Raw genomic sequence first — 27,518 nt, 5'->3', positions numbered from 1 at the left:
ACTTTTTAATATCACTGAGAATTAAATGTAATGCCAACTGCACTCCCATACAAGTTGAGAGGAGTTGTGATTGCAGGAAAGTGGGTCAGATGCCTAGCTGGCCATTTTCTACTCTGGCTTTGCAAATGCATATAAATGCCGTTAACATCCCCAAACAATTATTATCTATTTTATGGGGAGAATAAAAGCCCCTGTCAGATGAATTTGAAAGGTAATTTTAAATTTTTCAGGGGCACTTTGCCCCGAGCCCCCGCTAATTTCATACCTTGCTAGAATGTCAAAAAATATATAACTGTATGCAGCAGTCATTAAAACAAAGTATTATGTTACTCACTCCTTAAATAAGGGTCAATTAATGTGAATATTTTCTCTTAAATAAAAGCCTCATAACAATCTTACTGTTTTGACCATGTGTTGTTCTAACTTCTGTCTTTTCTTCTGCTGCTGTTTGTGTTTTTCAGGGCCCCTTGGCTGAGAGATTGATGCATGCTGCCATGGAAAGAGGGCAGTGGGTTTTCTTACAGAACTGTCACCTGGCACCTAGCTGGATGCCTTCCCTGGAAAAACTGATTGAGAACATCGATCCAATAAAGGTCAGGTCATATGCAACCACGCACTATACACTGTAGTAATAATATATGTTAGACAGGCCTTTTTATTGACTTTACAACCACTGTCATCATGTGGCCCCCTTAACCCTCAAACAGGTGCACAAGGACTTCCGTATGTGGCTCACGAGTCTTCCCAGCAATAAGTTCCCAGTGGCCATTCTCCAAAACGGGTCAAAGATGACCATCGAGCCTCCCAAGGGAATCAAGGCAAATCTACAGAAAACTTACATGAGGCTCAACAATGATTTTATCTCAACTTCCACCAAGGTCTGCCTAGTTTCAATCACAATACTGCTTGGAATAATTACCTCCTCATACTTTTGCTTAGAAAATCTGCCGACTTTTTGACTTATTTCTCCTCTCCTCTCCAGGTAGCAAACCTCAAGTCTTTGCTGCTGTCTCTGTGTCTTTTCCATGGAATTGCTCTGGAGCGAAGGAAGTTCGGCCCACTGGGCTTTAACATTCCATACGATTTTACAGACGGGGATCTGAACATCTGCATCAGCCAACTCAAAATGTTCCTGGACGAGTACCAGGACACCCCATACAAGGTGAGGGAGAAAAGGCAGGTTACTTAACAGATATACCCAAATATCTGTTAAGTTAGTTTTTTGCAACCTTTCCTCTCATGTTTTGTCCTTATCTTGCTGTTCTTTTCCCCCTTATTCGTTTGTTATCATCACTCTGATCCTTATCCTGATCCACTCTGATTACACAACCATTGCTCACAGTTCATTGTTGTTGTAAAATGTTTATTATCACTAGATAGTTGAGATCTATGCTTACAGGCATTTTAGTAAGAAACATAACTTTTGGTATCAGACAGTGTGTGTGTGTGTGTGTGTGTGTGTGTGTGTGTGTGTGTGTGTGTGTGTGTGTGTGTGTGTGTGTGTGTGTTGTTCATCTTACTTCAACTTACTGTCTCTCCATGTTGTCCTCCCCCTATCCAGGTGTTAACATACACTGCAGGCCAGATTAATTATGGAGGCCGTGTGACCGACGACTGGGACAGACGATGTCTCCTCAGCGTGCTAGAGGATTTCTACTGTCCCAATGTGCTTGTTGATAATTACTTCTACTCTGCGTCTGGCGTGTACCGGCAGATAGACACAACTCTGGATGTCAAGGTGCGATAAAGGCAATAGCCTTCAAAAGAGTGTGATAAGAGTAGTGCATTAGACTTGACCTTTTTCTGCATCAGGTCGTATACAAAACTGCATTTATTGTATAGATTTGGGAATCACAGGCTAACTCAGTGTCCAGTATACTTTAATGGTGAGTCTCCTATAGGTGATACATTGCAAGGCAGTCATCTCTGACGATATCTGTGTAACTAAACAACATACAACTAGGATAGGAAGATTATTCTTTAAAAAAAGAAAACAATAAAGTAAAACAGTTATTCATTATATTAAAGAGTAAATACATAAAGATTGGGTGCTCAAATAAAGGTTGAAACACCTCTATAAGACAAAGCCACACCGGCCTGTGTGCCATCATTCACAGATCATTCAAATATAAAGAAGCCATGATCAAATGTTGAATTGCCAGTTATCACACGGTTTGAAAAAATTCTCTGTTCTTGCTTCCTTTCACAAATAAGGAAATGCAAGAAGTGAGACTCGTAGGAAGTGAGACTTGTTGTCAACCCTTTATATTGTCAGTTACACAGGTGTAGGCTTTTCACATGTAGATTCAGGGTGCCTGCAGATCCTAAAAAGGTCAAAATTATAATTCTAATGTTATCAAATCAAAAGTCTGAAGGGAAGTTAAAAAAACTGTGGTTTCTGGGCAGGTTGTGTATAAGATTTTATTAACACAACTGAATGTTTTATGCTTTATTATGCAAATTGTCACATATAAATCAGTGCATATCCAATTCTGACTATCAAACTAATTGATGCCATTTGTTGTCAGCAACAAGTGACCACCTGTTGTCTTTTCAATTCTGACCCTAGGGTTACTTGGCATACTTTCGTGGTTTGCCCATCAATGATACACCTGAGATCTTCGGTCTCCATGACAACGCTAACATCAGCTTTGCCCAGAATGAGACATTCGCCCTGCTGGGAGCCGTGGTTTGTCTCCAGCCTCGAGCTGCAGCGTCTGGGGGCAAAACTTTGGAGGAGGTACAAATATCTAGTGATTCGCATTTCCTCTTTTTAGTAACACTTGCATCATATCGTAACATGTATACCTATAACATGTAGATAGAGAGATGTAGGACAACAGAGAAAAAAAACACAACTAGTACTTCCATTAATTACTTTTTAGCCAATCATACTTAGCTCAGAAAATGGAGCCCATCAGGATCACCTCTTCTGTCATTGGCTTTTCTAAATGCCTGGACTCAGGCTGAGGCATGTAATGTTTCATTGATGGTTTTCCCCTTTCCCTACCATAGATAGTGGAGGAGATAGTGGGAAGCGTCCTTGAAAAGATTCCTAAACCTTTCAATATCCAGGAGGTGATGGAAAAGTACCCTGTCCTCTATGAAGAGTCCATGAACACAGTGCTCATCCAGGAGGTCATCAGGTAACATAGCAGACCAAACCACACTGCAGGTCCACTTGATATAATAACACATATCACTCATGATCAGGTGGTATGAGTCACTTTTTTCATGTTCTGTCTGTGTTAGCAGTGCTTTGATACACACTCCCAAGCAAAACATTGAAAGATAATACTCATCCAGCAGGGGATCAAATGTTTACAGTTTACTGTGCTGTACTGAAAGCATCTGGGGAAAATGGATCTCAATTCTGTCCAATGTTAATGTCAAATTATTTCATTTGTAAGGTCAAAATAGCAAATAAAAGAGTAACCAATCTAATTTGAGACCAGTCTCTGAAATTGTACCATTCAGAAGTTACTACCACCAACCATAATTATCTGGTTAACTTTTAAAATGAACTTTTACATGAATTTGTGTCTAATCTGCTGTAGCTTCTGATGTGGGTCTGTGATCGTATTTTGATCAAGTTTTGTGTACAGTGTGTTCCTGTTATTCAAAGATTTCATTTTATTTTCATGAACTCCATCTGGAAATGTACTTCTTAGTAATTAACCTATTACTCATTTACATTTTTGACTACATCAATACAGGCCATTACAGTATAAGAATTCATATTCAAGTCGTTTCAGGCAAAATTTGCACAACTTGATTAAACGCATATACAAGAGTGGAGCACATGCTCTTGTAATTTTGTTAATAGCTGGCTTAAAGTAGGATACATGAATGACCTTAAATCACAGGACTTCAGTAATTGGTGTTTGTATCTTTTGTCTCTCAGATATAACACGTTGTTGGTGGTCATCTCTCGGAGTCTCAATGATATTGTGAAGGCTCTGAAGGGTTTAGTGGTGATGTCATCAGAACTGGAGCTTATGGCCAACAGCCTGTTCCTCAACATGGTGCCTAATATGTGGAAGGCCAAGGCAAGTTAACACAACCGTCACCAGAGACAATTGAATACTAACGGATTTATCACACCATGCAACATTTATTCAAATGTATTATCTATCTATTGTCTGAAAATCCTAAAAACAAACAAAAAACACAACATTTTTAAACAAAAAACCTTCTTGTACTTTAATACATTTAGCAAGTTCTAGGAAGGATGGCTCATCCTGGATATTTTTTTAAGAGAAACCTTGACCCACAAACACTAAGCCACAAAATTACACATTCTTTTAGGTTATTATTATGAGGTAATCCAAACTGTTTTATTGTTTTTAAGTTGAGGATGTGACTTGGACATTTGACATTTGTGAGTGATTTCAGTTTAGAGGGCACCATGTGAACCTTTGTGACATTTCTGTCCCACTCTAATAATCCCCTGCTTTGCTGTCTAAGAATACATAGCTTTTTGACTGGCCGTGTGTCTCTCTCCCTCCAGGCCTACCCGTCCCTGAAGCCTCTGGCCTCTTGGGTGTCAGACCTGATTCAGAGGATTAATTTCATGCATAGATGGATCTATAGTAGCATTCCACCTGTCTTCTGGATTAGCGGCTTCTTCTTCCCCCAGGCTTTTCTCACTGGAACCCTCCAGAATTACGCCCGTCGCACCGGCACCTCCATCGACACAATTGAATTTGACTTTGAGGTAAGACAGTAAGCTGAATATCGACATACAGTATACTGTCAATTTGTGTTGGAACTGCTTTTAAGATCGGTTTCTGTTTCCTCCTCATCTCTTGTGAAATCTCTTCTTCCTCAGGTAATATTGAAGTCAGTATCAGAGATAACAGAGAAACCAGACACAGGCTGCTACATTCACGGTCTATTCCTGGAGGGGGCTCGCTGGGATACCGAGGCAGGTCAGCTCACAGAGTCCAGGCCCAAGGAGCTCTACACAGAAATGTCAGTCATCTGGCTGACCCCAAAACCCAATCGTAAACCTCCCACTTCTGGGATCTACGTCTGTCCCATCTACAAGACCATCACACGTGCTGGTTAGTACACAAAGGGCCAGTTCCACTAAAGGATTGCGCCGCTTTTTGCGATAGGCTAAACCTGTGCAAATGAGAGAAAAGATAGTGTCCAATTCACAAAGGAAGTGCAAAGGGGGAAATGCGCTCAAACTGCACTCAAGGGGCAGATTGCGGGTGTTATTTCGCTGAAAATCATGGAGCTAGTAGCGCACGCAATCTATTCTTAGTGGATCTGGCCCAAAGTATCTTACTTCCAGATTGGTGAAATCCATTGTATTCAGGGTATTAACCTTGTTCTTCAGAGGGACTGGGTGTTGAGCTGCTACTCACTGTTTGTGCACGTCTCCTGTTTGTGGTTTTATTACTCACCCAAAATAGATACCAGCAAGTGTCCAGTTTCACGATGCGTCTGAAAGTGCAGCTCAGGATTTTCCACCCGCAGCCCAAAGCCAACAACTTGTGTTGGTTTCGGGGGAACACATAGACAAACTTCAGTCAGCACAGCGACGGAAAAGTACAAACAGTCACAATGTCGTCTCGTCATGTCTCTAAACTGTTTTTGTGTGCTTTCGTAGGTACTCTGTCTACAACCGGTCACTCCACCAACTATGTGATCGCCGTGGAGCTGCCGACAGATCAAAGACAGGGACACTGGATCAAACGGGGAGTTGCTCTCATCTGTGCACTGGACTACTGAACATAGACAAAAAAAAAACACCTGTCTTTAAACTGCAGATTTGTTTTACAGCCCACAGTGATGGTGATTGCAGCTGTGGAAGCTCGGAAAGAATCAAATAGACACTTGAAAAATAACACCAAAACTGAGCTCACTGGAACTCTCCTTTAAATAAACTGTTCTTCCCAATGCCATACTAGTGTCATATTGTTATGTTCGATAATTTACTGATAAAATAACTCAGTCAGGGGGATCCAACATTAAAGGCGAATTCAGCGATTCTGGAGAATGATTATTTTCAAAATCAGTCAAAATATCCTCACTATCTGCTACCTTTCCGTACTGTGTGTGTTCTGAAAAAAAACATAATCCTGTGTTAATACACAGCCTAGCCCTTGTAAACTGGTAAGTAAACAAAGGGGGGCCACTGTAGCTAGCAACTTTCCCAACAGAGCATATGGCTGTGTATATTCACACTGGATTTTATTTCAGCATGCACCCACGGGAGAGTGTCTATGTTCCCATAGCCCGTTGGTCCCACATTTTGAAGTAATCAAACTCTATAATAGAGAATGGTATGTCTGTATGTTTGATTGGGTGTGTTTCATTCCTAGTCTAACCTATCCCTGTCCCCTTACCGTAACCCTAACCCTAACCACCCAGCCTGAACCGAATCGCCAATTTCAGGAACATGGGGCTGTGGGACCAACATAGGGATGATGACACAATAGCTTCAGACAGGTAGCTCATTATGAGGAGATAGTCACTGATTTTGACAAAAAGTGATTTTGACAACAAGCATTTTCCAGGATCACTAACTACACCTTTAACATATTATGCTGTAACTGTCTGGGACAATACATCCACATATATCTCCACCTTCGCTTATAACAAGCCAACAACCAGCTCAACTTCCTTTGACTTTGAGCTGAGCGTGCGTCCTGCTCCTTTAAGGCGGCTACACGAGGCTAGTGGAGAAATATGACTGAACTGTAGGAGGGTGGTGCTTAAACAAACAGTGACAGTGATTGGCCATTGGATCGTCAACCAAAGGACTCCAAATCACCGGGAAGCTGAGATCACCGGGATCAACAGAGTATCCTAAGGCTACGGCTTCTGTCTGTTAGAGACTTCTCTCTATGTGATTTTTTTGTTGTTGTGACATTCAGATCTTCTGTATTTTGGATTTTTTTAAGAGCGACTTGGTGGCGTTGTGGAGTTAATCATAAATAGGCGTGTATTTAAGTCCAGTCAGAAAAAGTATTTGCTAAAGTTTAAACAAATGTAATTTGTTTTATAAGTTACATCGTAGATACTGTGGGAACGTTGAGTCCGTACCGGGCTGAGGTGCCCAGGATAACCAGACGCGCCAGCGGTGCTCAAGGTTTCCACCCAGCTTTACGCATTTACCGGAGGGCAGCGGGAGTCATTGCATTACTTCGGTGAATCATTCACTCTCTCTGCTGCTGGTGAACCACAAGCAGGTGTGAACATGCTCCAAAATGGAAACGAAAATGAAAACCCGGTGCGAGCCCCAAAGGCTGAGGCAGAGCCGGTCTCCCCGGCTCACGACCCGAAGGACCAGCAGCCTCACCCCCTCGCTGCCCACGGACGGGACGCGGCGGGCGGTGGCGAGTCCACACACTTCCCCTTACCCGAGTATCCCAAACTGGAGATAAAGCGCAACGCAGTGACGGACGATTATAAGATCTCAAGTCAGGTCCTGGGCTTAGGGGTCAATGGCAAAGTCCTTCAGTGCTTCAACAAGAAGACTAGAGAGAAGTGCGCGCTCAAGGTAGGCTACTGTCACCTGACACACATGTTATAACCATGTTAGTAGAGGAGAACCCCCCAGCACAGTTTAGCTGCACACCTCACGTCGCATGTAAACTTTATATAGCCCAGGCAGTACTTTACCATACAAGTTAAAGATGTGTATTCGTTTACAGCATAACTGAAGAATTCTGCATTTAGTGTTTTCTAAATGATGAAATTAAAGCTACAGTGCGTGACTTTCATATAAATGACTGTCGGTCTTTTTCAACCTTTTGCCAAATAAGTTAACACAAAGTTGATTAAGCCTATCAGCTCTACAAAACTGTCTGCATTTCTCAGTATGGCAGCGTTTACAAACTGGTGTCTCTCCCCAGCGCCGTCGTTAAGGGGGTAAAGGTTATGACGATTATAAGGGCCCACAGCCAGCTAGGGCCCACACAGCCCCCAGTAGAATCTATGACAAAATTATTGTGTAGGCCTATACAGTGAACTAATATATAATCATACGAATGAGTCCGAATTAGAACAAAGCCACAAGTCATACAATATTCTAATTGTAATCATTTCAATAACCCCCTTGGCCCCTTCTTAAAAAATGGTTTGGTCCACCCCGCGGTTCGTTCTTCCTCATTGGAATTAAGTGAGCGCGAGCGAAGTGAACTCCAGCAGGCGAGGATGCCCCCAAAAAAGCACAAGCTCGCACACCAGAAAAGAGATGAGAAGGAGAGAGTAGGCTATGAGCAGCAGAGCAGGGGCCCAGGACATCAAAAACAGTTTTTCTAAGAATGGTGAGAGTAAAACTACAGAGGGAGGCTGAAACAATTAGGCCTACCCTACTACTTGTTTATTCATAACATTACCTTTGACGGGGCGCAGGCTGGAGCCTACGTTAGCTGTCATCTGGCCGCGCTACACTCTGATCAAGTCGCCAGTTCATTTAAGAAAAAAAAAAAAAAAGTCGCCAGTTCATTGTAGAGCAACGGTTCCTACTGTAGTTATAATAACTGAACGTTACTACTACAGTGACTATGTGTTTTACACATATTACTGTCTGACAGTGCTCCAGTAGCCTATGCGCCCATTCAGAGGCTGCATTGTATTGTATTATGACTCATTCAACTTCTACTCGGTAATTATGAGCATCTGACGATGGTCAGTTCCGTTCAGGGCCGTAGGACTGCGAACAGGCTTGGGGGGCCCAAGGCAGAGGGGGGCTGCACCCAAAAAATATAAAAACGTATTTTTTTTATTTAATTTTTTTTACTGGCTCAATTTAGGCCCCGAAAAATTTTATTTAGGAAAAAAAAAAATATATCAGGGGCCTTTCATTCGTCAGTACATTTTTGCTATTTTTTAAATAACATTGTTCGGGGCTACGAAGATCAGGGGCCTATATTGGGCCATTAATAAATACAAACGAAGGGAAAATTCCCAAAGCTGACTGGATTTTTTAAACATGTACATTTCTTCTTTCTGCTTTTTGGTCATTCTGTGTCTATAAATTATTCCAGAAAATAGTACTAAATAGCTTACATAGGAACAGTTGATTTAGCCTTAGTTTTCTTCTCAAAGTGCACCAGATTAATGAATTTTACTTAAACATTTAAAAAAAAATCTTCCGGGGGAGCATTCCCCCGGACCCCCCTAGAAGGTCCAGGGTCCACGACACAGTCTCCCAAATTCCTGTGAGAAACACTGTGTGTGTGCATGTTTATTAAGAGTCATTAGACCAGGGGTTGTGTTCAAGTACGCGTAATGATTTGGTCATTCATCAATAGAAACATTGTGTTGTTATCTGGCTCAGAGAGGGACCAGTCACTCATACGTTTTGGACTATAGACAAACATAGAGACCGCCTCTCAGAGGGCCCATCAGGACTTCCTGTATAGGGGCCCAGAATTTGGTGCAACGCCCCTGCCTCTCCCTGACACTGTGAGGCTCAAGACGCATCCACGAAATGTTTCAGTTGTTGATTCTACTGGTGATACAACAAACTGGATGTAGAGCAGAAGGTATAAAAGCCATGCATGAAGGCCTACCTCATGTAGATACACAGTGTTGTTGTAATTACTCAGAATTCCTCATGGGGGCAACAGAAGTTACGGATATAGCTTTAAAACATAGCCCTTTTTTACCTTTGTGTTAAACACATAGTTTATTTTAGATATGTTGACAGTGACTGGGAATCTTTCTGATACTGTCCATTGTCTGAACTGCTCATCAGTTTGGAATAACAGGCCTCATGAGTATTATTGACTTTGGTTGAATTAATAATTTGTTTAGATTTAGATCATGAAACAATTGAAAGTTATGAAGGTGGGTGACGTGTCAAAGATGGAAATGTGTTTGGTCTCTTTGTTGGAAAGATCTGAGTATTGGAAGGTGGGTCTCCTTACAGTCTGTGGCCAAGATTCCCAAACTTTGACCTCTATAGAGTTGGGGTCAGATTTCTGTCGCACACTGACGGGACTCAGGATAACACTGAAGCTTGTCCTTGCTCGTCTCACATTGGGTTGGACATGTGCTGTACATGTCGCCCACTGACATGTGGACAGGTCTGGATGTGGTCATGGCACTGCTGGCTTTCGTGGAATCTATATCTATGTATCAGATGGTGTGCGGTTACCCACCCAGCCATATGCCACCATGTTACGCTGCTTCATAGAGGCACGTGGGTTTCTGACATGTTACATTTTGTTCCGGGAGCAGTGGAAACGTGGGCAGGGGTCACCAGGCTGTCACCTGTCATCACTGGGACACAGACTCTGAGAGGTTTACTGGCTTACTGTAAACCATCTGGGTGTGAGCAGCCAAACCAGACAGCAATGGTGTCATAGGCAGAGCTGTGTACCCAGGCCCTGAGGTAGAAAGAGAGACAGAGGATGAGACAAAAACACATTTGGTGTCTATCTCTGTGTATTAGGATAAGTGATAATATTTTCAGATGTTTCTCTTTTACTTTGTTATTGACACAACATTTGAGAGGCAAAAGCCAAGCTTTTTGCCATTGCACCTCTGAAAATAAGGAGTTAAAAAAAACAAAAAGAAAACGCCAAGAATAACACATTTACTACTAAGGAAGAACAGTGTCAAATGAGTTGTTTACGTCACACTACAGCACAACAGTGTTTCATATCAGAAGGTTTTTGTTGCCTATACTGTATAATATTAAGACATTTTTGTGTTAATCTGTGAAAATTATTTTGTATGTAGTTGTGTTACGTTTGACAGCATCACCTGGAGCATGACACATTAGAGCTTCCAGCAGCAGGGAAAAGCCATCAGCCGGTCAGGGCGACCAAAGCACCAATAACCCACCACTCTCTGCCTCTGAATCCACTTTGTCATCTCTCAGGCCTTTTAACAGGGTATTCAGCCAGCGGAGGAAAAACTCCTGATGTCATCTATTGTAGCTCTGACTGCTGTGTGTGTGGGTTTGCTATAGGAAAAAGTGACAACTTTGCCTGACAAAGTTTTCATTGTGCTTTATTGCCTTTTTAGCTAATTTATGACTATCCCTGTGTGTGCATGTTTTTTAATCTCAAGGCAAATAGGGAGTGTTTGTTGTGGAGGGGGTTGAGGAGGGTGATGGACCAGCTCACTGGCTTTTTAATAAAGTGTGCTAAACGTAATGAATGGGTGTAGGTTTAATCCACTTTTGCAGCAGAGCTGGACGGGAGCCATGATCCTTTTAATGTAATTCTATTACAGTCTTGAGAATGATTTGAACTTGTCTGACTCCTGGCAGGAGTGGGGCCTGGGCGGTAAGGGGCAGTCCTCTTGACTGTTTATACCGTGGAAGCCTATATTTGAGCGGCGATTGTTTCATTTTAACGTTCCAGTTCCAGCTAGGTGTATCGGAAAGCTACACGTCTGTTTACAGGCTTCCGTTCATAGTCAGCATCTTCCCTTCAACATTTTAGTGTGTGTTCAATTCTGTGGCCGGCCTTTTGACAGCTTCTTCCCCAGAGCAATAGCCACTCTAAACTCAAACATGCACTGAACCACAACACTCACAATGTCCAACGCATCATCATTCACCCCCCTCCTCCTACCTCGTACTACCTGTGCAATACCTTTGAAGTGCAATATTTACATATTTATATATTTTACACATTTATATTCATATGAAGAAACACTGGCATATCACCTTATAACTAATTGGTATAATGTACAGTATTTTGAATGTTGTTTGTGGATGTCTGTCTTTCTATGCACCTTAAAGGAAAAGCTCATTTTAATCTTGTTGTACATTGTCAATGTATTGTACAATGACAATAAAGTATTCTATTCTATTCTGGTGACACATGGGTGTCCTTTGGGACCACAGAAACCAAACTGCCATAAAAACTCATTCATTTGTTCAAACAACATGGCTGAATACTGCACTCAGGCCTGGTGAAGGTTGGCTGCAGGCAACAGTGCTGTTAAACAAGTTAATTAGTCTCATGGAGATGGGCCTTTAAGTTGCCACTGACTCTAGGGATTCAGCTACTTGTTGTGCAACTCAAGCTCATTATCAGATTTGACTGTAGCACGGAGGAGACATGCAGCAGTATTGAAGCTCTATGGACATCTGGAATGAATGCAACAGTGAGTGTGTCTATGTTCCCACTGCCGGTTGGTCCCACAGTCCTAGGTTCCCACATTTCGAAGTAATCTAACTATATAATATAGAATAGTATGTCTGTGTGCCTGTGGGTGTCTATGTGTGTCACACTTACCCTAACCACCCAGCTGTGATGCCTGAAACTAATCGCTACTTTCAGGAACATAGGGCTGTGGGACCAACAGGCTGTGGTACCAAAGGGCTGTGGGAATATAGGGATGACCCATTCCAGACCTGACAATAACCTAACATTCAGTTGTATTGCCATGAGCCCCGGTCTTTCCTTTTTTTTAAAGTCTGAATTTACACGACAATGTCCTAAAGTTCTATTAGTCCAACACTTCTGCAAAATGAATGACATGTCCATCATTCTCAGCTGTAGGCTACTCTGTGTTAAGTGCTAATAAGCAAGTGTTAGCTTGCATGCATGTTAAACCAAGCTAGAGAACATGGTAAACATTTTCTGGACTAAACTTCAGCATCTTAGCATTTTCATTAGTAACGCTAATGCTATTCTGTTATTGTTGACAAGGTAGACAACCGTGAGAACACAATGTATGTTAACACCAGTTGTTTAACTGTTTACCACTTCTTAGACCACTTTGTGGTGGACAGTATGAGCAGCGCTTTATTGTTAGAAGTTGTAAAGATAAACCACCCTTTTTATCAAGATTTACAGACGCTCTCTGACAGCCACCAAGGATGGAGTGCATTGTGTGTAATGATGACTGAGCAGGTGAGAGTTGGTCAACTCAGTGACATTATCAGGGGTGTGTGTGTGTTTATGTGTGTGTGTGTGTGTGTGTGTGTGTGTGTGTGTGTGTGTGTGTGTGTGTGTGTGTGTGTGTGTGTGTGTGTGTGTGTGTGTGTGTCTATGGACAGATCTTATTGGTTTAGAGTAGTTTGAGGAAGTGGCTGACAGGTTTACAGCAAGATCAGGGTCAAGAGTGCATTTAGTCTCCACGATGTCGCCTAACACAAGAAAAGAGTCCATCCGTTGATTTACTGTGTTCGTCTCTCTCTGAGGGTTCTAGTATAAGTGGATTTGACACAGTCCTCTTTTATTGTAGCCAATTCTGGTTCTTAGCAGGAAATTAAGTAAAGTAGCTCACATGCTGTGGGCTCTGATTAAAGCCCTAAAATCTATAAAGCACATAGCAAAACAAACCTGCACAATGCCTTGTTTTACAAAATAGGGCACACGTAGTAGTGGATCAGACAAATAAGTCACCGGAAACCCTCAACTTCTGATTTCAACATCATGCTGCTCTGAAACACTCGGCCCTCACTTCCTCTTTCCCTTTAGCAAAATAAAAAACACCACATTTCCATCTGCTCTGACATTTGAAGTTTCCAAGAAATGTGAAATTATAATTATTATAGGGGAGAGTGGCCTAAGTTGTGCAACTTTTCACTCAAAGTGACTTTAAAGTAAGGCCTTGACAGTAAAGTCTCCAACTCAAATATGTACATATATTTCAGGGTGTTGTGCATCCCTGGCAATAAAAACTTTGGATCTGGAATAAACTGTTGAAGAAATATAGCTTTCGGAAAAAAAGTTGTCTTGATGCACAACTTGCCCCCGGTGTGGTGTAAGTTGTGCGGTTGGAGAGAATACCATGGGGTGAATTGTGCCATTGCTATATATCTCATAAACTGTAATGCAAGACAAATCCATTAGACAATTACTTATTTAAGGTTTATTTAAAGTAAATAGTTGACAAAGATTGAAGGACAATTTTCTTAAACAAGGCCTAGCAGATCTAATGGTTTTACCTGCAAAGCTCACAATGACAAAGTCACCATCATCTTCTTTCTGGCCATCTGAACTCTCATCAGTGGTGTCGTTAAGTGGAATTGAGATGTCACTCTCTTCTGAGCTACTGTAGACAATCACTTTCTTTTGGTGACCAGCGTATACAGCCATGCCACTGGCACAACTCTCAGAAATGTACTTTGCACTAGTTGCTCCGTGCTTGTGGAACCAACTACCACCTGACAAATGTGATTCCCCTACATTTCTGCCTTTAAATCAAGGCTCAAAACCCATATGTACACCCTGGTGTTTCCTCCCCATTAACTATCTTACCTCTGCACTACTATCTGTGTTTATGTGGATGTATGGGCTTTACGTCTTTTATTTTGGTTATTGTTATTTTACCTTCATTGTTTACCTACTGAATGCACTATGTACAGCACTTTGGACAGTGCAAACTGTCATAAATGTGCTTTTATAAATACATTTTACTTACTTACTTACTTATAACTCACCCAGGCCCTTTGGCACAAATCACCCCATCCCCAGAATTTTGGATAATGAGCATGATGCAGCAGTTTAGGGCTGACATCGTGCTAACTGTATAGACTCAAAATGTAGCATACCAAAGCACTAAAACATGTGTCAAATGTTTTCAAACTTGTCTATAATTGTTCAGACACAATAATCAAAAAACCTTGATCATGGAAATTTTACTTTGAAAGGCAAAACACAGTTTTTTTTAGCTTAAATGTGCTTATATCTTATTCCTTGTGTCTCCCTTCTTTACAGGATGAGTCAAATGGATGGCTCTTCTTAAATATGTGGTCACATTTCCAATTTCTTCCACGGTTTTCTAGAAACAAGGGGTGGAACAACTTCCAAAATGCACAACTTAGGCCACTCTCCCCTACCAATGGTAGAATTCAAGCAGAAATGTTAAAAATGTTCTTGTCACATTTTGATTCACCTGTTACAGAAAATGGGTTTAGTGTGTGTGTGTGTGTGTGTGTGTGTGTGTGTGTGTGTGTGTGTGTGTGTGTGTGTGTGTGTGTGTGTGTGTGTGTGTGTGTGTGTGTGTGTGTGTGTGTGTGTGTGTGTGTGTGTGTTTGTGTGTGTCAGACGTCAATGAGTCAGCCTCTGTGAACTGGCCTTGTGACCAGAAGGAGACCAATCCATCACTGTCACATCCAAGAATATATTCTGACCAAAGATGTATGTTATGCCAAAGTCCACCACCTGCTGCATGTGTGCGTGTGTGTGTGTGTGTGTGTGTGTGTGTGTGTGTGTGTGTGTGTGTGTGTGTGTGTGTGTGTGTGTGTGCGTGTGTGTGTGTGTGTGTGTCTGTCTGCGTGTGCGCGCGTGCGTGTGTGTTGCGTGCATCTTCTTATGTCAAGCACACATGTTATTGTGTGACAAGGCTGCCTTAAAGACTATATGAGTGTGGTGAGTCAGTAAAGGCCATCAGTAGTTAGTAGTAGTACTTTTTTTCTCTTACTGGGTCCACACTAAAAAAATAATAAAATGTAATAATTTTTTAAACATGTTAACAGTTTTTATGAATTTATGATATACGTTATAGAAAAAAAAAATTCTTGACCAAATGAGCATAATATTTAAGATGGGGCTGTAGATTTTAGGCATGTTAGAGGCTGTGATTATCATAACGGTGTAAATAAGGAGTCTTTCTCATATCAACCTCATCGATGTAACTAGCAGATTAATATACCTATTGTTTTCTTGATTAATACTTTTATATTTTACATTTATTTTAAATGGCCTAAATTGACATGTTCATGTTTCGGGTTATTTATATTATTATTTTGTATAGCACTTTTCTTAACACTACCATAAATAGATGAAATTGGTATAAAAACAGAAATGAATATATTGAATGTATCATCATGTCATGTAATAAATGGATGTTTACTAATCATTCATTCAATTTGTATGGTCTCTCTCTGTGTCTCCCAGATTCTCTACGACAGCCCCAAAGCCAGACGAGAGGTGGAGCTCCACTGGCGAGTGTCGAGAGGGCCGTACATCGTTCGCATCATCAGCCTGTATGAGAACATGCATCATGGGAAGAAGTGCCTGCTCATCATTATGGAGTGGTAGGATTCAAACCTCACCACACTACTAAGTTTCACATGCTAAGACCTGTCTGAACACTTGCCTCCACAACCATGTAGATGCTTTTTATTTTGCCATATTTGGTGTTTATTATTATTATTATTATTATTATTATTATTATTATTATTATTATTATTATTATTATTATTATTATTATTATTATTATTATTATTATTATTGTTGTTATTATTGTTATTATTATTATTATTATTGTTGTTATTGTTATTGTTAGTTTCTTTTTGAGAAGTTGAGTAGATGAATGATTTCTATTGGACAGTGAGGAGTCAGTCTCCACTGGAAACGGAGCTTACAGTGATCACGAAGCCCCACAAGTCACAGCTCAGTATAGGAGCACAGCTCTCTAGAAGAAGGCAGTGGATTGGTGGAGACGCTTTTTTGAACTTGTGTCGACAGTTGAGCATAAAATGGGAAGTTACAGTCACTCTGCTCAGTTTCCACTGGAAGCTGTGTATTTGCTTTGTGATAAATAAAGAACACAAGCTCTGTCATGAATGAAGACTTGGAACAGCATATACTTCTGTCAACAAGACAGTGACACCTCCGCAAAACAACACACTTCAAATCACATCATAACCAACATTTCAAGCTCAAAGTGCTTCAGTGTAAACCGAAAAGGTTTCAAGAATAGGCTGATGTGAACCACGTGTTAACTTTAATGTGAATGAGGGATTAAAAAGCTTTGAAGGTCTAGTAAAAAGAAAACTATTTTGGGGAATGTTTCCTCTAATATTAACACTAACTTTCCATTAAGCATTTTCCTCCTGCCAACTAATATTTTTTTTGTTGTTGTTCCACCATAATGAGAAGGCTGACGTCTCTCAATTAAAGCTATTCTCCTGATTAGTATTGTATGAAGAAAACACATTTTCCAAATACATCTCACATGCTTGTATATTTTCATTTGCGTCAACAGTGACAAGCAACGGGCTTTGTTCCACTAAGGGCAGAACATTTGAACACACGCTAAAGGCCGGTCATAAGGCCGCATGAGACAAAGATGGAGGGCCGGGATTCCATCTGGGCTTCACATGTCATGGCAACCCGTTCATAATCATAGCCCAAGGGACTTCAGTGACGCCGCTAAAGCACTGTGTGTGTGTGTGTGTGTGTGTGTGTGTGTGTGTGTGTGCGCTTCGACTTGCATTCAGGTAGTTGAGCTTTGTACTTTTTATTGTCCACATGTGAATGGAAAGAAACAATAAAGATTGAGAGGAAAGGGGAGAAACTCTCTGTCCTCTGTTCATGGGAATTTTCAATAGTGACTATCTGGTTCTCATCACCACATTTATTGACACAGCAACAGTTTTTTGTGTCAGTGTATGTAGTGACCTTGTGTGTGTGTGTGTGTGTGTGTGTGTGTGTGTGTGTGTGTGTGTTTGTGTGTGTGTGTTCAGTAATGTGTCACTGCTGAGAGCTGCTTCCTGTGTGAGCGAGGGTAACACAGTAACACACGCATCTCTGTTTATCAGCTATATGTTCATCGGTGTGCTCACAACCCACATAAAGCACAGTCACTCTTACCAAATGTACATCCATATCACCATGAGCACACACATTTTTTGGAGGACCGGGAGGGAGAATTTATTGTGAAAGTGGGGAGTGGAAAGCTCAAACATCTGATTTCGGAAACACGTTTGGTGTCTGGACCATACAGGTCCTACAGGACCAAATGTTAGAGTTGCTTGTTATAATGAAAATGCTGTATCATGCCACTTTACCGCTATTGTTGTTCTCAACAAGAGGCTACTTTTCCCTTCTTGCATTTTTGATCCAATCTTCTCTGTTCTACCGAAGTGGACTTTCATGCAGTATTTTTAGAATTTCCGTTTCCGTTATCATTTCCCTTTAAGACCTTGGTTTGGGCTGTAAAAAAACACAACAGAATTCTACAGAATTCCAATCCAGTGGCACAGTATAGAGAAGGCAGAAAAGAGGAAACATATTGCGGTAATGACTTATTGTTTTGGTATGCACAATACCACATTCTTTGCACCTGTTATGCTGTTACTGTAATGTTTAAAATTATCTATTAGATGCGCATAATTGTTTCACAGTATCATCCCTGTATTGCGTTAAGAGGAAATTACTTCAATTCAATGTAGAAAACATTTAACTTTTATTTTGGTAAAACATTTTGAAAAAGGGTTCTTCCTACGTTTGTCCTGCAGAGGATGAAAACAGTTCACACTGTGTACATCTGATCCCCGATCACATGTTTTCAGAAATGCTCAGAAATGTATATTAAAATTAATAACGGTTGATGCGTGTGATATTCAGTACAGGTGACATTATGCCCTAGAGGTTAATATATGCATTTTGTTTATTGTGTTTATTTGTGTTTGTGTGTGTCTGCGTTTGTGCGTGTGTCACCAGTATGGAGGGAGGAGAGCTGTTCAGCCGCATCCAGGCTAGAGGAGACCAGGCCTTCACTGAGAGAGGTGAGGATAGGCTGTGTTATAAACGCATCACAGCATGGCACAGAGAGAGCAATATAAAGCATACACATTGGATAAAATCAGACAAGAACCGAAAAGAAATGTCTCTTCTATACCATGATCACTGTGTCTTGTGTTAGTGGAATAGCTTCTGGTTTGAGAGAGTGTTTTTTTTTTGCTCTATTCTTACCAGAGGCTTCTGAGATTATGAGGGACATCGGCACGGCCATTGACTTTCTCCACAAGATTGACATCGCACACAGAGACATCAAGGTGCAGAGAGATTAAGAGCACCACCCGAGTCATGGAACATTATATATTAATATACAGTATTGACTGACCCAGTTTTGGGTCAGTAAAGGAAACGTTTTCATATTTTTTCTTCCTTCTTCTACCAGCCGGAGAACCTGCTGTACACCAATTTAGAAAAAAACATGGTCCTCAAATTAACAGACTTTGGCTTTGCTAAGGAGACCACGCTACACAACCCTCTACAGACCCCATGTTATACACCGTACTATGTAGGTAAGTTGCTATCCCTTATTTCCTGGCGGATGATTGGATACACGGATTTTCTAATAAGGAAATATATTTACAGAAGTACATTTTTGCCACTGATCTTCATTTATAATTTGTAACTATTCCTGTGTATGTGTGTGTGTGTGTGTGTGTGTGTGTGTGTGTGTGTGTGTGTGTGTGTGTGTGTGTGTGTGTGTGTGTGTGTTTTGTCGATAAGCTCCTGAGGTTTTGGGTCCAGAAAAATATGACAAGTCTTGTGACATGTGGGCTCTTGGCGTCATCATGTACATCCTGTGAGTCCTGGATTTGGGTGGATGTAACCTCAATTTTTTTAGTTTTTTTGTGTCATGCATTCTGTATATAGATACTTAAAAGCCAAATTAGCTGAATTTCTTTTTTTGTTAAAGCTTCCCTGTCCGTCTCACCACATTTGTCTCTGTAGGTTGTGTGGCTTCCCTCCATTTTACTCCAACACGGGCCAGGCCATTTCTCCAGGGATGAAGAGGAGGATCAGGATGGGCCAGTATGAATTCCCCAACCCAGAGTGGGCCGAGGTATCACAGGAAGGTGAGGACTCACTCCCGCCCAATAACACAACCGGTTATGTACTGTATGTTTTATTGAACCTGTCTTTTCAACCACACATTTATGCAAAGTTTAATATTCCATGCGATTGTTAACAGAGTTTTCCTAATCTTAATCAAGGGTCTTAGGACAGAGGTTTATTTGACTTGACAATTGAATCGCTATCTAGTACTTAGTGTCAGAGGAAAAAAATAACTTTTCCCGCAGAGGACAAGCAGCCGTCATTTAAAAAATGTAACCAAGCCGTCTGTCAAAAATGTCTGTTCAGTTCAAGTCTTTTATGATGGGGGCAATGGACACTTTAGATTTTCCAGACAATACAACTTTTACAAATTTTCACTTGCCATTTTCTTGTGGACGCTTAGTTAATTTTGACAACATGATCCAAAGGGCTTAGTTCAAAGAACCCTGTCGCCATGGGACAGAGTTGTCATATACTGTAGTATTTAGCTGCATCAGCACCCCTGCCAATAGCAGGAAACCAAAAAAGAGGCAGGTTTGCTGGACGACCTCACTACATGAAAAGCCACAGCTTGGAAAAAACACATCATGTGAGGGGAGCACTGCACTTGGCTCTTAGATCTTTTCTCAGTTTACATCGCGGTGCCACATCACCTCTTTACTAAGTGCAGTCTCTTCAAACAGACAATGAATTTTAGCTAGGTTTTAAGTAAACTATGGACTGTGTTTGCCTTTGCTCTAAGTATAGTGTGCCCTGAAGGTCAGTCTGGTTCATCTCCCACTGTCAACGACTGTATTTATTAGTGCTTTGCTGGTGCTTAAAGCACCCTGTAAACCAAATACACAAAATCCTCCTAACTATTTAATTTGGGGAGTCATAGTAAGCATCTGAACAGAGTTTGGCATATTTATCATTCCAAATTAAAGACATTTCCATTTAACTTTGATAGATTTTGCAGAAATTTGGTTTAGATGAGGCGGGCTATGCTCTGATTCTTACAGTATGACAATAAGTATTTTGAACCAATCATGGCAGTTCTGTGCCTGAGCTTTTTATAAAAACAATAACTGTTGCCAGGGAGACCGTTTGTTACGCTCATGCCCACACAGCCCTATCAAACGGTTAAGACAGTAAAACAACAGTTTTTTAACTAAGTTTTATATTATTTATGAACATCTATTTTCAATCAGATTTTTGTAAAAGCTTGTTGAGAGAACCAACTTTGATATCATATATTGATATTTACTACTAACCTTGTGTTCCAAGTCACATACTATTTCTTGTTTCTATTGTACATACTACATCTGACCATAAAAATAATCTAGTTAGCATGCAGTAGGCATACAATTGGGACATACTTTTACTTGTTTGTTTCATCATAACATTGCACTTGGAACCTGCCTCTTGCTTTTATATCAGAGGCCCCCCCGGTTGTTTTCATATGGAGGCCCCGTGGATGTGACGTCACTTCCAGTGCACACTAAATTGTGGGTCAGAATCGCCCGAATAGCATGCTGATTTCAACACAAAAAGATCTCAGCTAGATGTAGTAGACATCCGGTTACTTTTAATCATATTAAATCTCACAAGAATTGGAATATCCTAAATCTTTTTTCTACCATACTAAATAGCTGAAAGTATGGGTATTGGAACGCAGCCCAGGTTTCAAAGGGCTTTAGGACTTACAACAAACGATCATGATGATCAACCCCCAGCTGGAGCTTCCTCCTACCAGCCAATTTCAATGACACTGCAATTCTGTCTATTTTTCACTCCAAAGTTATCATGAGATAACTGTGTTAGAAGGCCAGTCTGTCCCTGAGACTAGGGAAACACTTCTCAAGGTACAGATTTCTATATATGTGTGTATGTTTTTTTCTTTAATAATGTAATTATATCTGCCTTTGCGCTTTCAGCTAAAGATCTGATCCATCAGCTACTGAAGACAGACCCTAACGAGAGAATGACCATCATTCAGTTTATGAACCACCCCTGGATTAATGTGAGTATCTGTACAGAATATACTGTACTTCCTGTGCTGCTTCCTGTTAGCCTGTGCATCTGTTTGCTTATATATTTATGTGTGTGTGTGTGTGTGTGTGTGTGTGTGTGTGTGTGTGTGTGTGTGTGTGTGTGTGTGTGTGTGTGTGTGTGTGTTGTCACTCTGCAGCAGTCCATGGTGGTTCCTTCCACTCCGCTCCACACCACTCGGGTCCTGACTGAAGACAGAGAGATGTGGGAGGATGTCAAGGTCAGAACAACACTGACCCACTATGGTCACACATGTACATTACAACCTGTCTACTACTCTAGGTCAGCCTCATTGTTACAGGGGCAGTCCACATCTAGTATTACATATGCATGAAGTTTAGATGCAAATTAAAACTTGTTTTGAATTTGTTTGAAATCACTGGAGCAGAGACTTTCAGTTCCTGATAAGGGGCAAGCTTCAAATGAGCGGAATCCTACGTTTCCCATAATGTACTCAATTTTTCATTTAAAGCTATTCTTACCTTTGTAGAGTTTTTACACTTATTTTAAATGACTTTAAAATGGTATAAATAAGGTTTTTACACTCTAAAATGCATGGTAGACCCACCAGGAATAAAAAGAAACAATTATTTCAGTCTCATAATATTAGGTGAAAACTACAACCAATCAAATCGTTCGGACCGAACGATTTAATTGGCCGACAGACCTGTCTGTTTGCCGTCTGCTTGTGTACCGCGCATTCGTGCACGCGCGTCCTCAACGAAAGGGTTTGTTTTGATTCCACGGCAGACAGTAGCCTAGCGAGTAGCGACCATTGTAGAAAAGGTTACAGTGTTGTTATTTCTTGTTATTTCTTACAGTGTGTTAAGCTGTGTTTTGTTTAGTGTTGGGCCGTGACGTCAGTCGGCCAGAGAGCCAGTTCAGTAAGTTTCCTTTCGCTTCTCCCTCGGTGAGATGTGTGTGAGCAAGTTGCCACAGTAAGCCATCATTCGTGTTTATCTGAGTGTAAATGTGAATCACCCGTGTGTGAGTATGTACATGTAGTCCCGATCGCTGTTATAAGTTATAGTTTGTGCATGTTATTAGCGGCTGCGATTCGCGAGTCGCAACAGCTGTTCAAACGTCTCCTCACGAGCGGAGTTTAAGCCTTTGTTCTTTTTCCGCGATCTATATGCGGCTGTGCCTGTGAAAGAAGGAAAATAAAGAGCGGATAAAACCCTACTCCTCCTCTCCTAGTCTCATTATAAGCATAAGTGGTGTTCTGGCCGACATATCTGAAGTGAAACCAGTGATACAAGCAGATCAGCGCGGTACCGGTAGCCTACTACAGCCACCAGTTTCTTCAGCCACAATATAACTCACTTTGTGCACGGAGACAGTATTAAGCAAGTAAGTCTGCTTGTGTAGCCTAAATTAAGTTTCTTCAAAAACAAAACAAAAAAAACGGGGATAGGAATGAGGGGGTGGGGCTGCATTGGAGGAAGGCGGGATATTATGATTGTGCTGAAATGCTCAAACTCACATCCATCCGAACTGCTTTAATAAAAACTAATGAAAAGTTTAAAAAATTAAATTTTTGGGTGTATTACCCTGTTGATGAGCCCTGGAAGCCACTAGGTGGAAGCAAATGTCACTATCTAGTCTTATGCTAGGAGTCCATTTTAACATTTCATACAGACACGCACACAGTTTAACACACACGTAGACCAAAGGAGTTCAGCAAGTGTTTGTCTATGATTTACACAAATGAATGTGTGTTTGAAGACCCAGAACGCCGTTTGCTCTCATCAAGTCACTGTGGGGTTAATTCCTCAGTACTGTACAAAATGTCTCACTTGTGCAATCAAATATTTTTCAGTGGGTGTAAGTGTGAGCACAAATCATGAGCCAGAATGGCACATTCCTTCACAACAGCTGAATGAGCAAGTTTGAAGCGATATGTACGAGAAAAACTATTTCTCCAAAATGATACCCACTCAATACGCCACTGTTCATTTTGGACAATGCTACGTTGCGTGAAAATTTCACCCATTGCACTTCTCAAAAAGCAGAAAAACAGGAGGTACCATTATTTCTACATAGGACATATAGATAAGGACTGGCATTTGGCCTCAAACCATAAACCTTACATTTCTTTCACCCCAGGTCTTCTAACATTCTTCATATTCTAACAGCCCTTTATTTTTCTGCAGCTTCTCTTGACCGTGGTCAGTAATTGCTTGGACTCTTCGCAACTTGTTAAAAATGTTCCCCGACAGGTTTTTCTCTATCCTGTCCACTTTTCATTATATTTATCTACATTCCAAATACAGTGGCTTGAAAAAGTATTCATACCCCTTGAACTTTTCCACATTTTGTTATGTAACAACCACACACATACATTTATTTTATTGGGATTTCATGTGATAGAACAACACAAAGTGGTGCATAATTGTGAAGTGGAATGAAAATGAAACATGGTTTTCAATTTTTTTTTATAAATAAAAAACTGAAACATGTGGCGTGCAAAAGCATTCAGCCCCCTGAGTCAATATGTTGTAGAACCACCTTTTGCTGCAATAACAGCTCCAAGTCTATTTGGGTGTGTCTCTACCAGCTTTGTAAATCTACAGACTATCAATTTTGGTCTCATCTGACCTGAGCACCTTCCTCCAACCCTTGCCACAAACCAGTCGGTGGACACAGCATATTCAGATGAGACCAAATGTGAAGTTTCTGGCCTAAATGCAAAATGTAATGTGTGGCGGAAAACTCACACTGCACATCACCCTGAAAACACCATCCCTACCGTGAAATATGGTGGTGGCAACATCATGCTGTGGGGGTCCTGTTCTTCAGCAGGGACAGGGAAATAGGTCAGAGTTGATGGGAAGATGGATTGAGCCAAATACAGGGCAGAAACACCTGTTCGAGTCTGCAAAACACTTGAGACTGGGTGGAGGTTCACCTTCAATGAGGACAACAACCCTAAACATACAGCCATATCTACAATGGAATGGTTTAGATAAAAGCATAGTCATGTGTTAGAATGGCCCAGTCAAAGTCCAGACCTAAATCCAATTGAGAATATCTGGAAAGACTTGAAAATTGCTGTTCACAGACACTATGCATCCAATCTGATGCTGAATCTGACGCTCGAGCTATTTTGCAAAGATGAACGTGCAAAAATGTCAGTCTGTAGATATACAAAGCTGGTAGAGACATACCCAAATAGACTTGGAGCTGTAATTGCAGCGATAGGTGGTTCCACAGCGTATTTACTCAGGGGGGCTTAATACTTTTGCACGCCACACTTTTCAGTTTTTTATCTATAAAAAAAATTATAAATCATATTCCATTTTCATTCCACTTCACAAGTATGCGCCACTTTGTGTTGGTCTATCACATGAAATCCCAATAAAATAAATGTACGTGTGTGGTTGTGACGTGACAAAATGTGGAAAAGTTCAAGGGGGATGAATACTTTTTCAAGCCACTGTATGTGGTGAAATACTGTGTATTATAGAACAACACTTAAAGGAGAAGTTTGTCTTTTAGGGAAACACCCTTATTTGCTTTCTTGCTGAGAGTGAAGAGTTAAGGAAGATTGATACCAAATTTATGTCAGTACAAAAGTAGATTATCTTAGTTAAGCATAAATACTGCATGGAAACAGGTAGCCCTGCTCTAACAAAAGGTTAATCCACCTTCCAGCACCTCTATATCGTTTCATATAATATTTTAAATCAATCCAAAACGTATCCAATGTCTTGGCCAGGAGCAGTAATTTAAGGTAACATATGAGATATAACACGTTATTACTAAATTGACTTATTACTTGTTACTAAACACATGGCGTGATACGTCAGATATTAGCGTGTTGATCCGGGACCTTCGTGTACTGCAGGGTCAATTGACTAGTCTAGTTTACATGCTCAGAAAAGTTACAGTAACTGGCTGCAGGTAATACTCCTAAAGCACCAGTATGAACCTTTCAACAGTAAAACAGATTAGGATTTGAAAAGGAAAGGTTATGCCAGATGTGTACTGTGGTATACTTTCTGTCCCCATTGCATTGTATTGGAATCCGAGTAGTCTTTAGCATCCATCTTCACACTCTGCTACACCGACCTGATCCTTTGCCCTGTGTCTCACAGGACGAGATGACCAGCGCCTTAGCCACCATGCGGGTGGACTACGACCAGGTGAAGATCAAAGACCTGGACACCTCCAACAACCCGCTGCTTAACAAGAGAAGAAAGAAGGCCGCTGCAGGGACCAAGGGTGGGTCCACAGTCTGTCAGAGTCAGTGAGACACAGAGAACTGTGTGGGGGAAATCCAGGCAGTGAAGAAAAGCAGCTCAGAAGTTGGTTGCAGGAGAGGATCATCTGGAGTCCTGCTCTGGACTCTTGAGAGACTGGATGTTGAGGAATTGTACGGTTAAACTAAGGAACGACATAGGAACGTCAGCGCTTGACATTTATGAGACATATCAAGACATGACTTCACCTGTCAGAGGTTGAAATCAACAGCCTCTGATCCCAGCTCTCTTTTTTGAAGTTATTTTTATGTTCAATGTCATTTTTAGATCTTGCATGTTTGTAAGAGTATCTGTTTGCAGACGTGAAGCATTTGCAGTGATCATGTGTTGTTCAGTGTTTGAATACTGGGTTTCCTATTTGAGGTCACCTTTGTAACTATGCACTTGTGTCCAAATCATACACACAGACAGACAAGCCACAGACAGACTGTGAAACTAAACATTTATTATTACCAATGTTGTCTTAATATTGTCAGTTATTTGCTGCCTGTCCATCAGGAATTAAAACAAAGTCTGACACTTCAATAAAATGTAGCCCCCTTTATGACCTACCCCAGGGGTTCAACCCCAGGGGAGTATTCTTGATTGAATCGACAATTAAGTGTGCTGATGCGTACAAGCAGGCAGTAGATTTATCTGTGTCCTCTTAATAGAGCTATGAGAGGAAGCACAGAAGGCTTGAAGTAAGCAGCAGTGGGGCAATAGTCGGTTATGCTGTATGGATGAGTTGTGACACTTCAGAAAGTTCTTGTGTGTTTATGTGGGTTGAGTGAAATGCTTCTGGTAAATAGAGGCCACAGTTTCGCATCACATGAAAACATGAGGAAGACGTTACAGCTTTTAACAATAAAAAGTGTGTCTGTAAGGCACATCCTCTCCTCGTAGAGATTGCTTTTGTCCATATGGTTGTAAATAAAACTGTATAAAGTAAAGCTGGAGTGTTCATGTGCTGGATGTTTTCTTTCTTTTCGATGGGACCTTGGGTCTATTGTTTTTGTTATGGGGCCTATCAGGCTTAGTTACGCCGGGTATAAATAGAAGGTGTCGAATAGTTGTTCGGGATGCAGCCATCTGACTTAATGCTCCACTGGAAAAGGTCAACATCATTATGTTAAGAATACAAGGTAAGTACCTTTCCCCCACTTCAATCACATGGTCCCTGCGTAGTATTTAGGGAATAGGTTAGGGCAAGGTAATAATAAGAGCTACTTGGCGTCCCTGCTGTAAATATGGGACATCTTCCATGTGTCCCAAATAGGGAAGGACCTCTCCACTGGTGTTAGGCGCTCAATGTCTTTGTAAAAACAAATACGGCTAAAATAATACGACCATACGAATAAGACAGTTTGAGAGATTTTATGTGGGTGGAATTTTACAGTATGTCGCAAATGACATGTTTCCTCATAAGGAGGTGGGTATTTTTCCTGTTTGACAGCCATTTTGTATGTGAGCACAGTCATGATTGCAGCATGCATCCAGCTCACTGTGATGTTGACATAACACTCTTATGCAATTCCTACTTGCGTTATTCCATATAATTTGCTGATCCTCCCCCTGCGGCAGTTTACCAACACCACAGTTCTTGGCACTGACATCAAGACTTAGTAGGCTTATTGCAGTATTTATTAAGTCATGGGTCGGAGGTCAGGTTCAGACCTGGGTCTGGTTTTTTAGCACTATTAATAGAGTATCATGTTTGATATGTTTA

The 27,518-nt window shown here is 41.0% G+C and overlaps 2 protein-coding genes across 2 annotated transcripts in view; both read left to right on the top strand.

Moving 5' to 3' along the window:
- The window catches only part of dnah1 (dynein, axonemal, heavy chain 1), a gene marked incomplete at both ends in the record, with an annotated part of 35,362 nt that extends 29,620 nt beyond the window's left edge, over window positions 1-5,742 (top strand). The window contains 10 exons of the mRNA XM_080026603.1: window positions 462-593; window positions 708-878; window positions 983-1,162; window positions 1,562-1,738; window positions 2,570-2,740; window positions 3,016-3,146; window positions 3,905-4,049; window positions 4,511-4,717; window positions 4,832-5,066; window positions 5,621-5,742. Of these exons, the coding sequence (XP_079882729.1) occupies window positions 462-593; window positions 708-878; window positions 983-1,162; window positions 1,562-1,738; window positions 2,570-2,740; window positions 3,016-3,146; window positions 3,905-4,049; window positions 4,511-4,717; window positions 4,832-5,066; window positions 5,621-5,742 (1,671 nt within the window). The remainder of the gene's footprint in view (window positions 1-461; window positions 594-707; window positions 879-982; window positions 1,163-1,561; window positions 1,739-2,569; window positions 2,741-3,015; window positions 3,147-3,904; window positions 4,050-4,510; window positions 4,718-4,831; window positions 5,067-5,620) is intronic.
- Window positions 5,743-6,810: 1,068 nt separating this feature from the next.
- On the top strand, window positions 6,811-26,724 carry mapkapk3 (MAPK activated protein kinase 3). The gene is made up of 10 exons (XM_080026319.1): window positions 6,811-7,516; window positions 15,837-15,976; window positions 18,390-18,454; window positions 18,645-18,724; window positions 18,850-18,976; window positions 19,188-19,263; window positions 19,413-19,537; window positions 21,434-21,519; window positions 21,688-21,768; window positions 25,646-26,724. Exons 1-10 carry the CDS (start codon window positions 7,214-7,216, stop codon window positions 25,799-25,801), a joined length of 1,239 nt encoding a protein of 412 aa, XP_079882445.1. The 5' UTR covers window positions 6,811-7,213; the 3' UTR covers window positions 25,802-26,724.
- The last annotated feature ends 794 nt before the right edge of the window (window positions 26,725-27,518 follow it).

The sequence above is a fragment of the Ammodytes marinus genome (assembly GCF_949987685.1).
Source record: "Ammodytes marinus genome assembly, chromosome: 4".
Taxonomy (NCBI): Eukaryota; Metazoa; Chordata; class Actinopteri; order Uranoscopiformes; family Ammodytidae; genus Ammodytes; species Ammodytes marinus.
Note: the sequence above shows the minus strand (reverse complement) of the source record. Positions and strands in the feature narration are given on the sequence as shown.

Excerpts from the sequence above, each read along its gene's own strand:
- mapkapk3 (XM_080026319.1), top strand. The coding sequence starts at position 7,214 with ATGCTCCAAAATGGAAACGAAAATGAAAACCCGGTGCGAGCCCCAAAG. Across the intron at positions 18,725-18,849 it reads TCGCACACAGAGACATCAAG|CCGGAGAACCTGCTGTACAC; the intron begins GTGCAGAGAGAT and ends TTCTTCTACCAG. Across the intron at positions 18,977-19,187 it reads TTATACACCGTACTATGTAG|CTCCTGAGGTTTTGGGTCCA; the intron begins GTAAGTTGCTAT and ends TTTGTCGATAAG.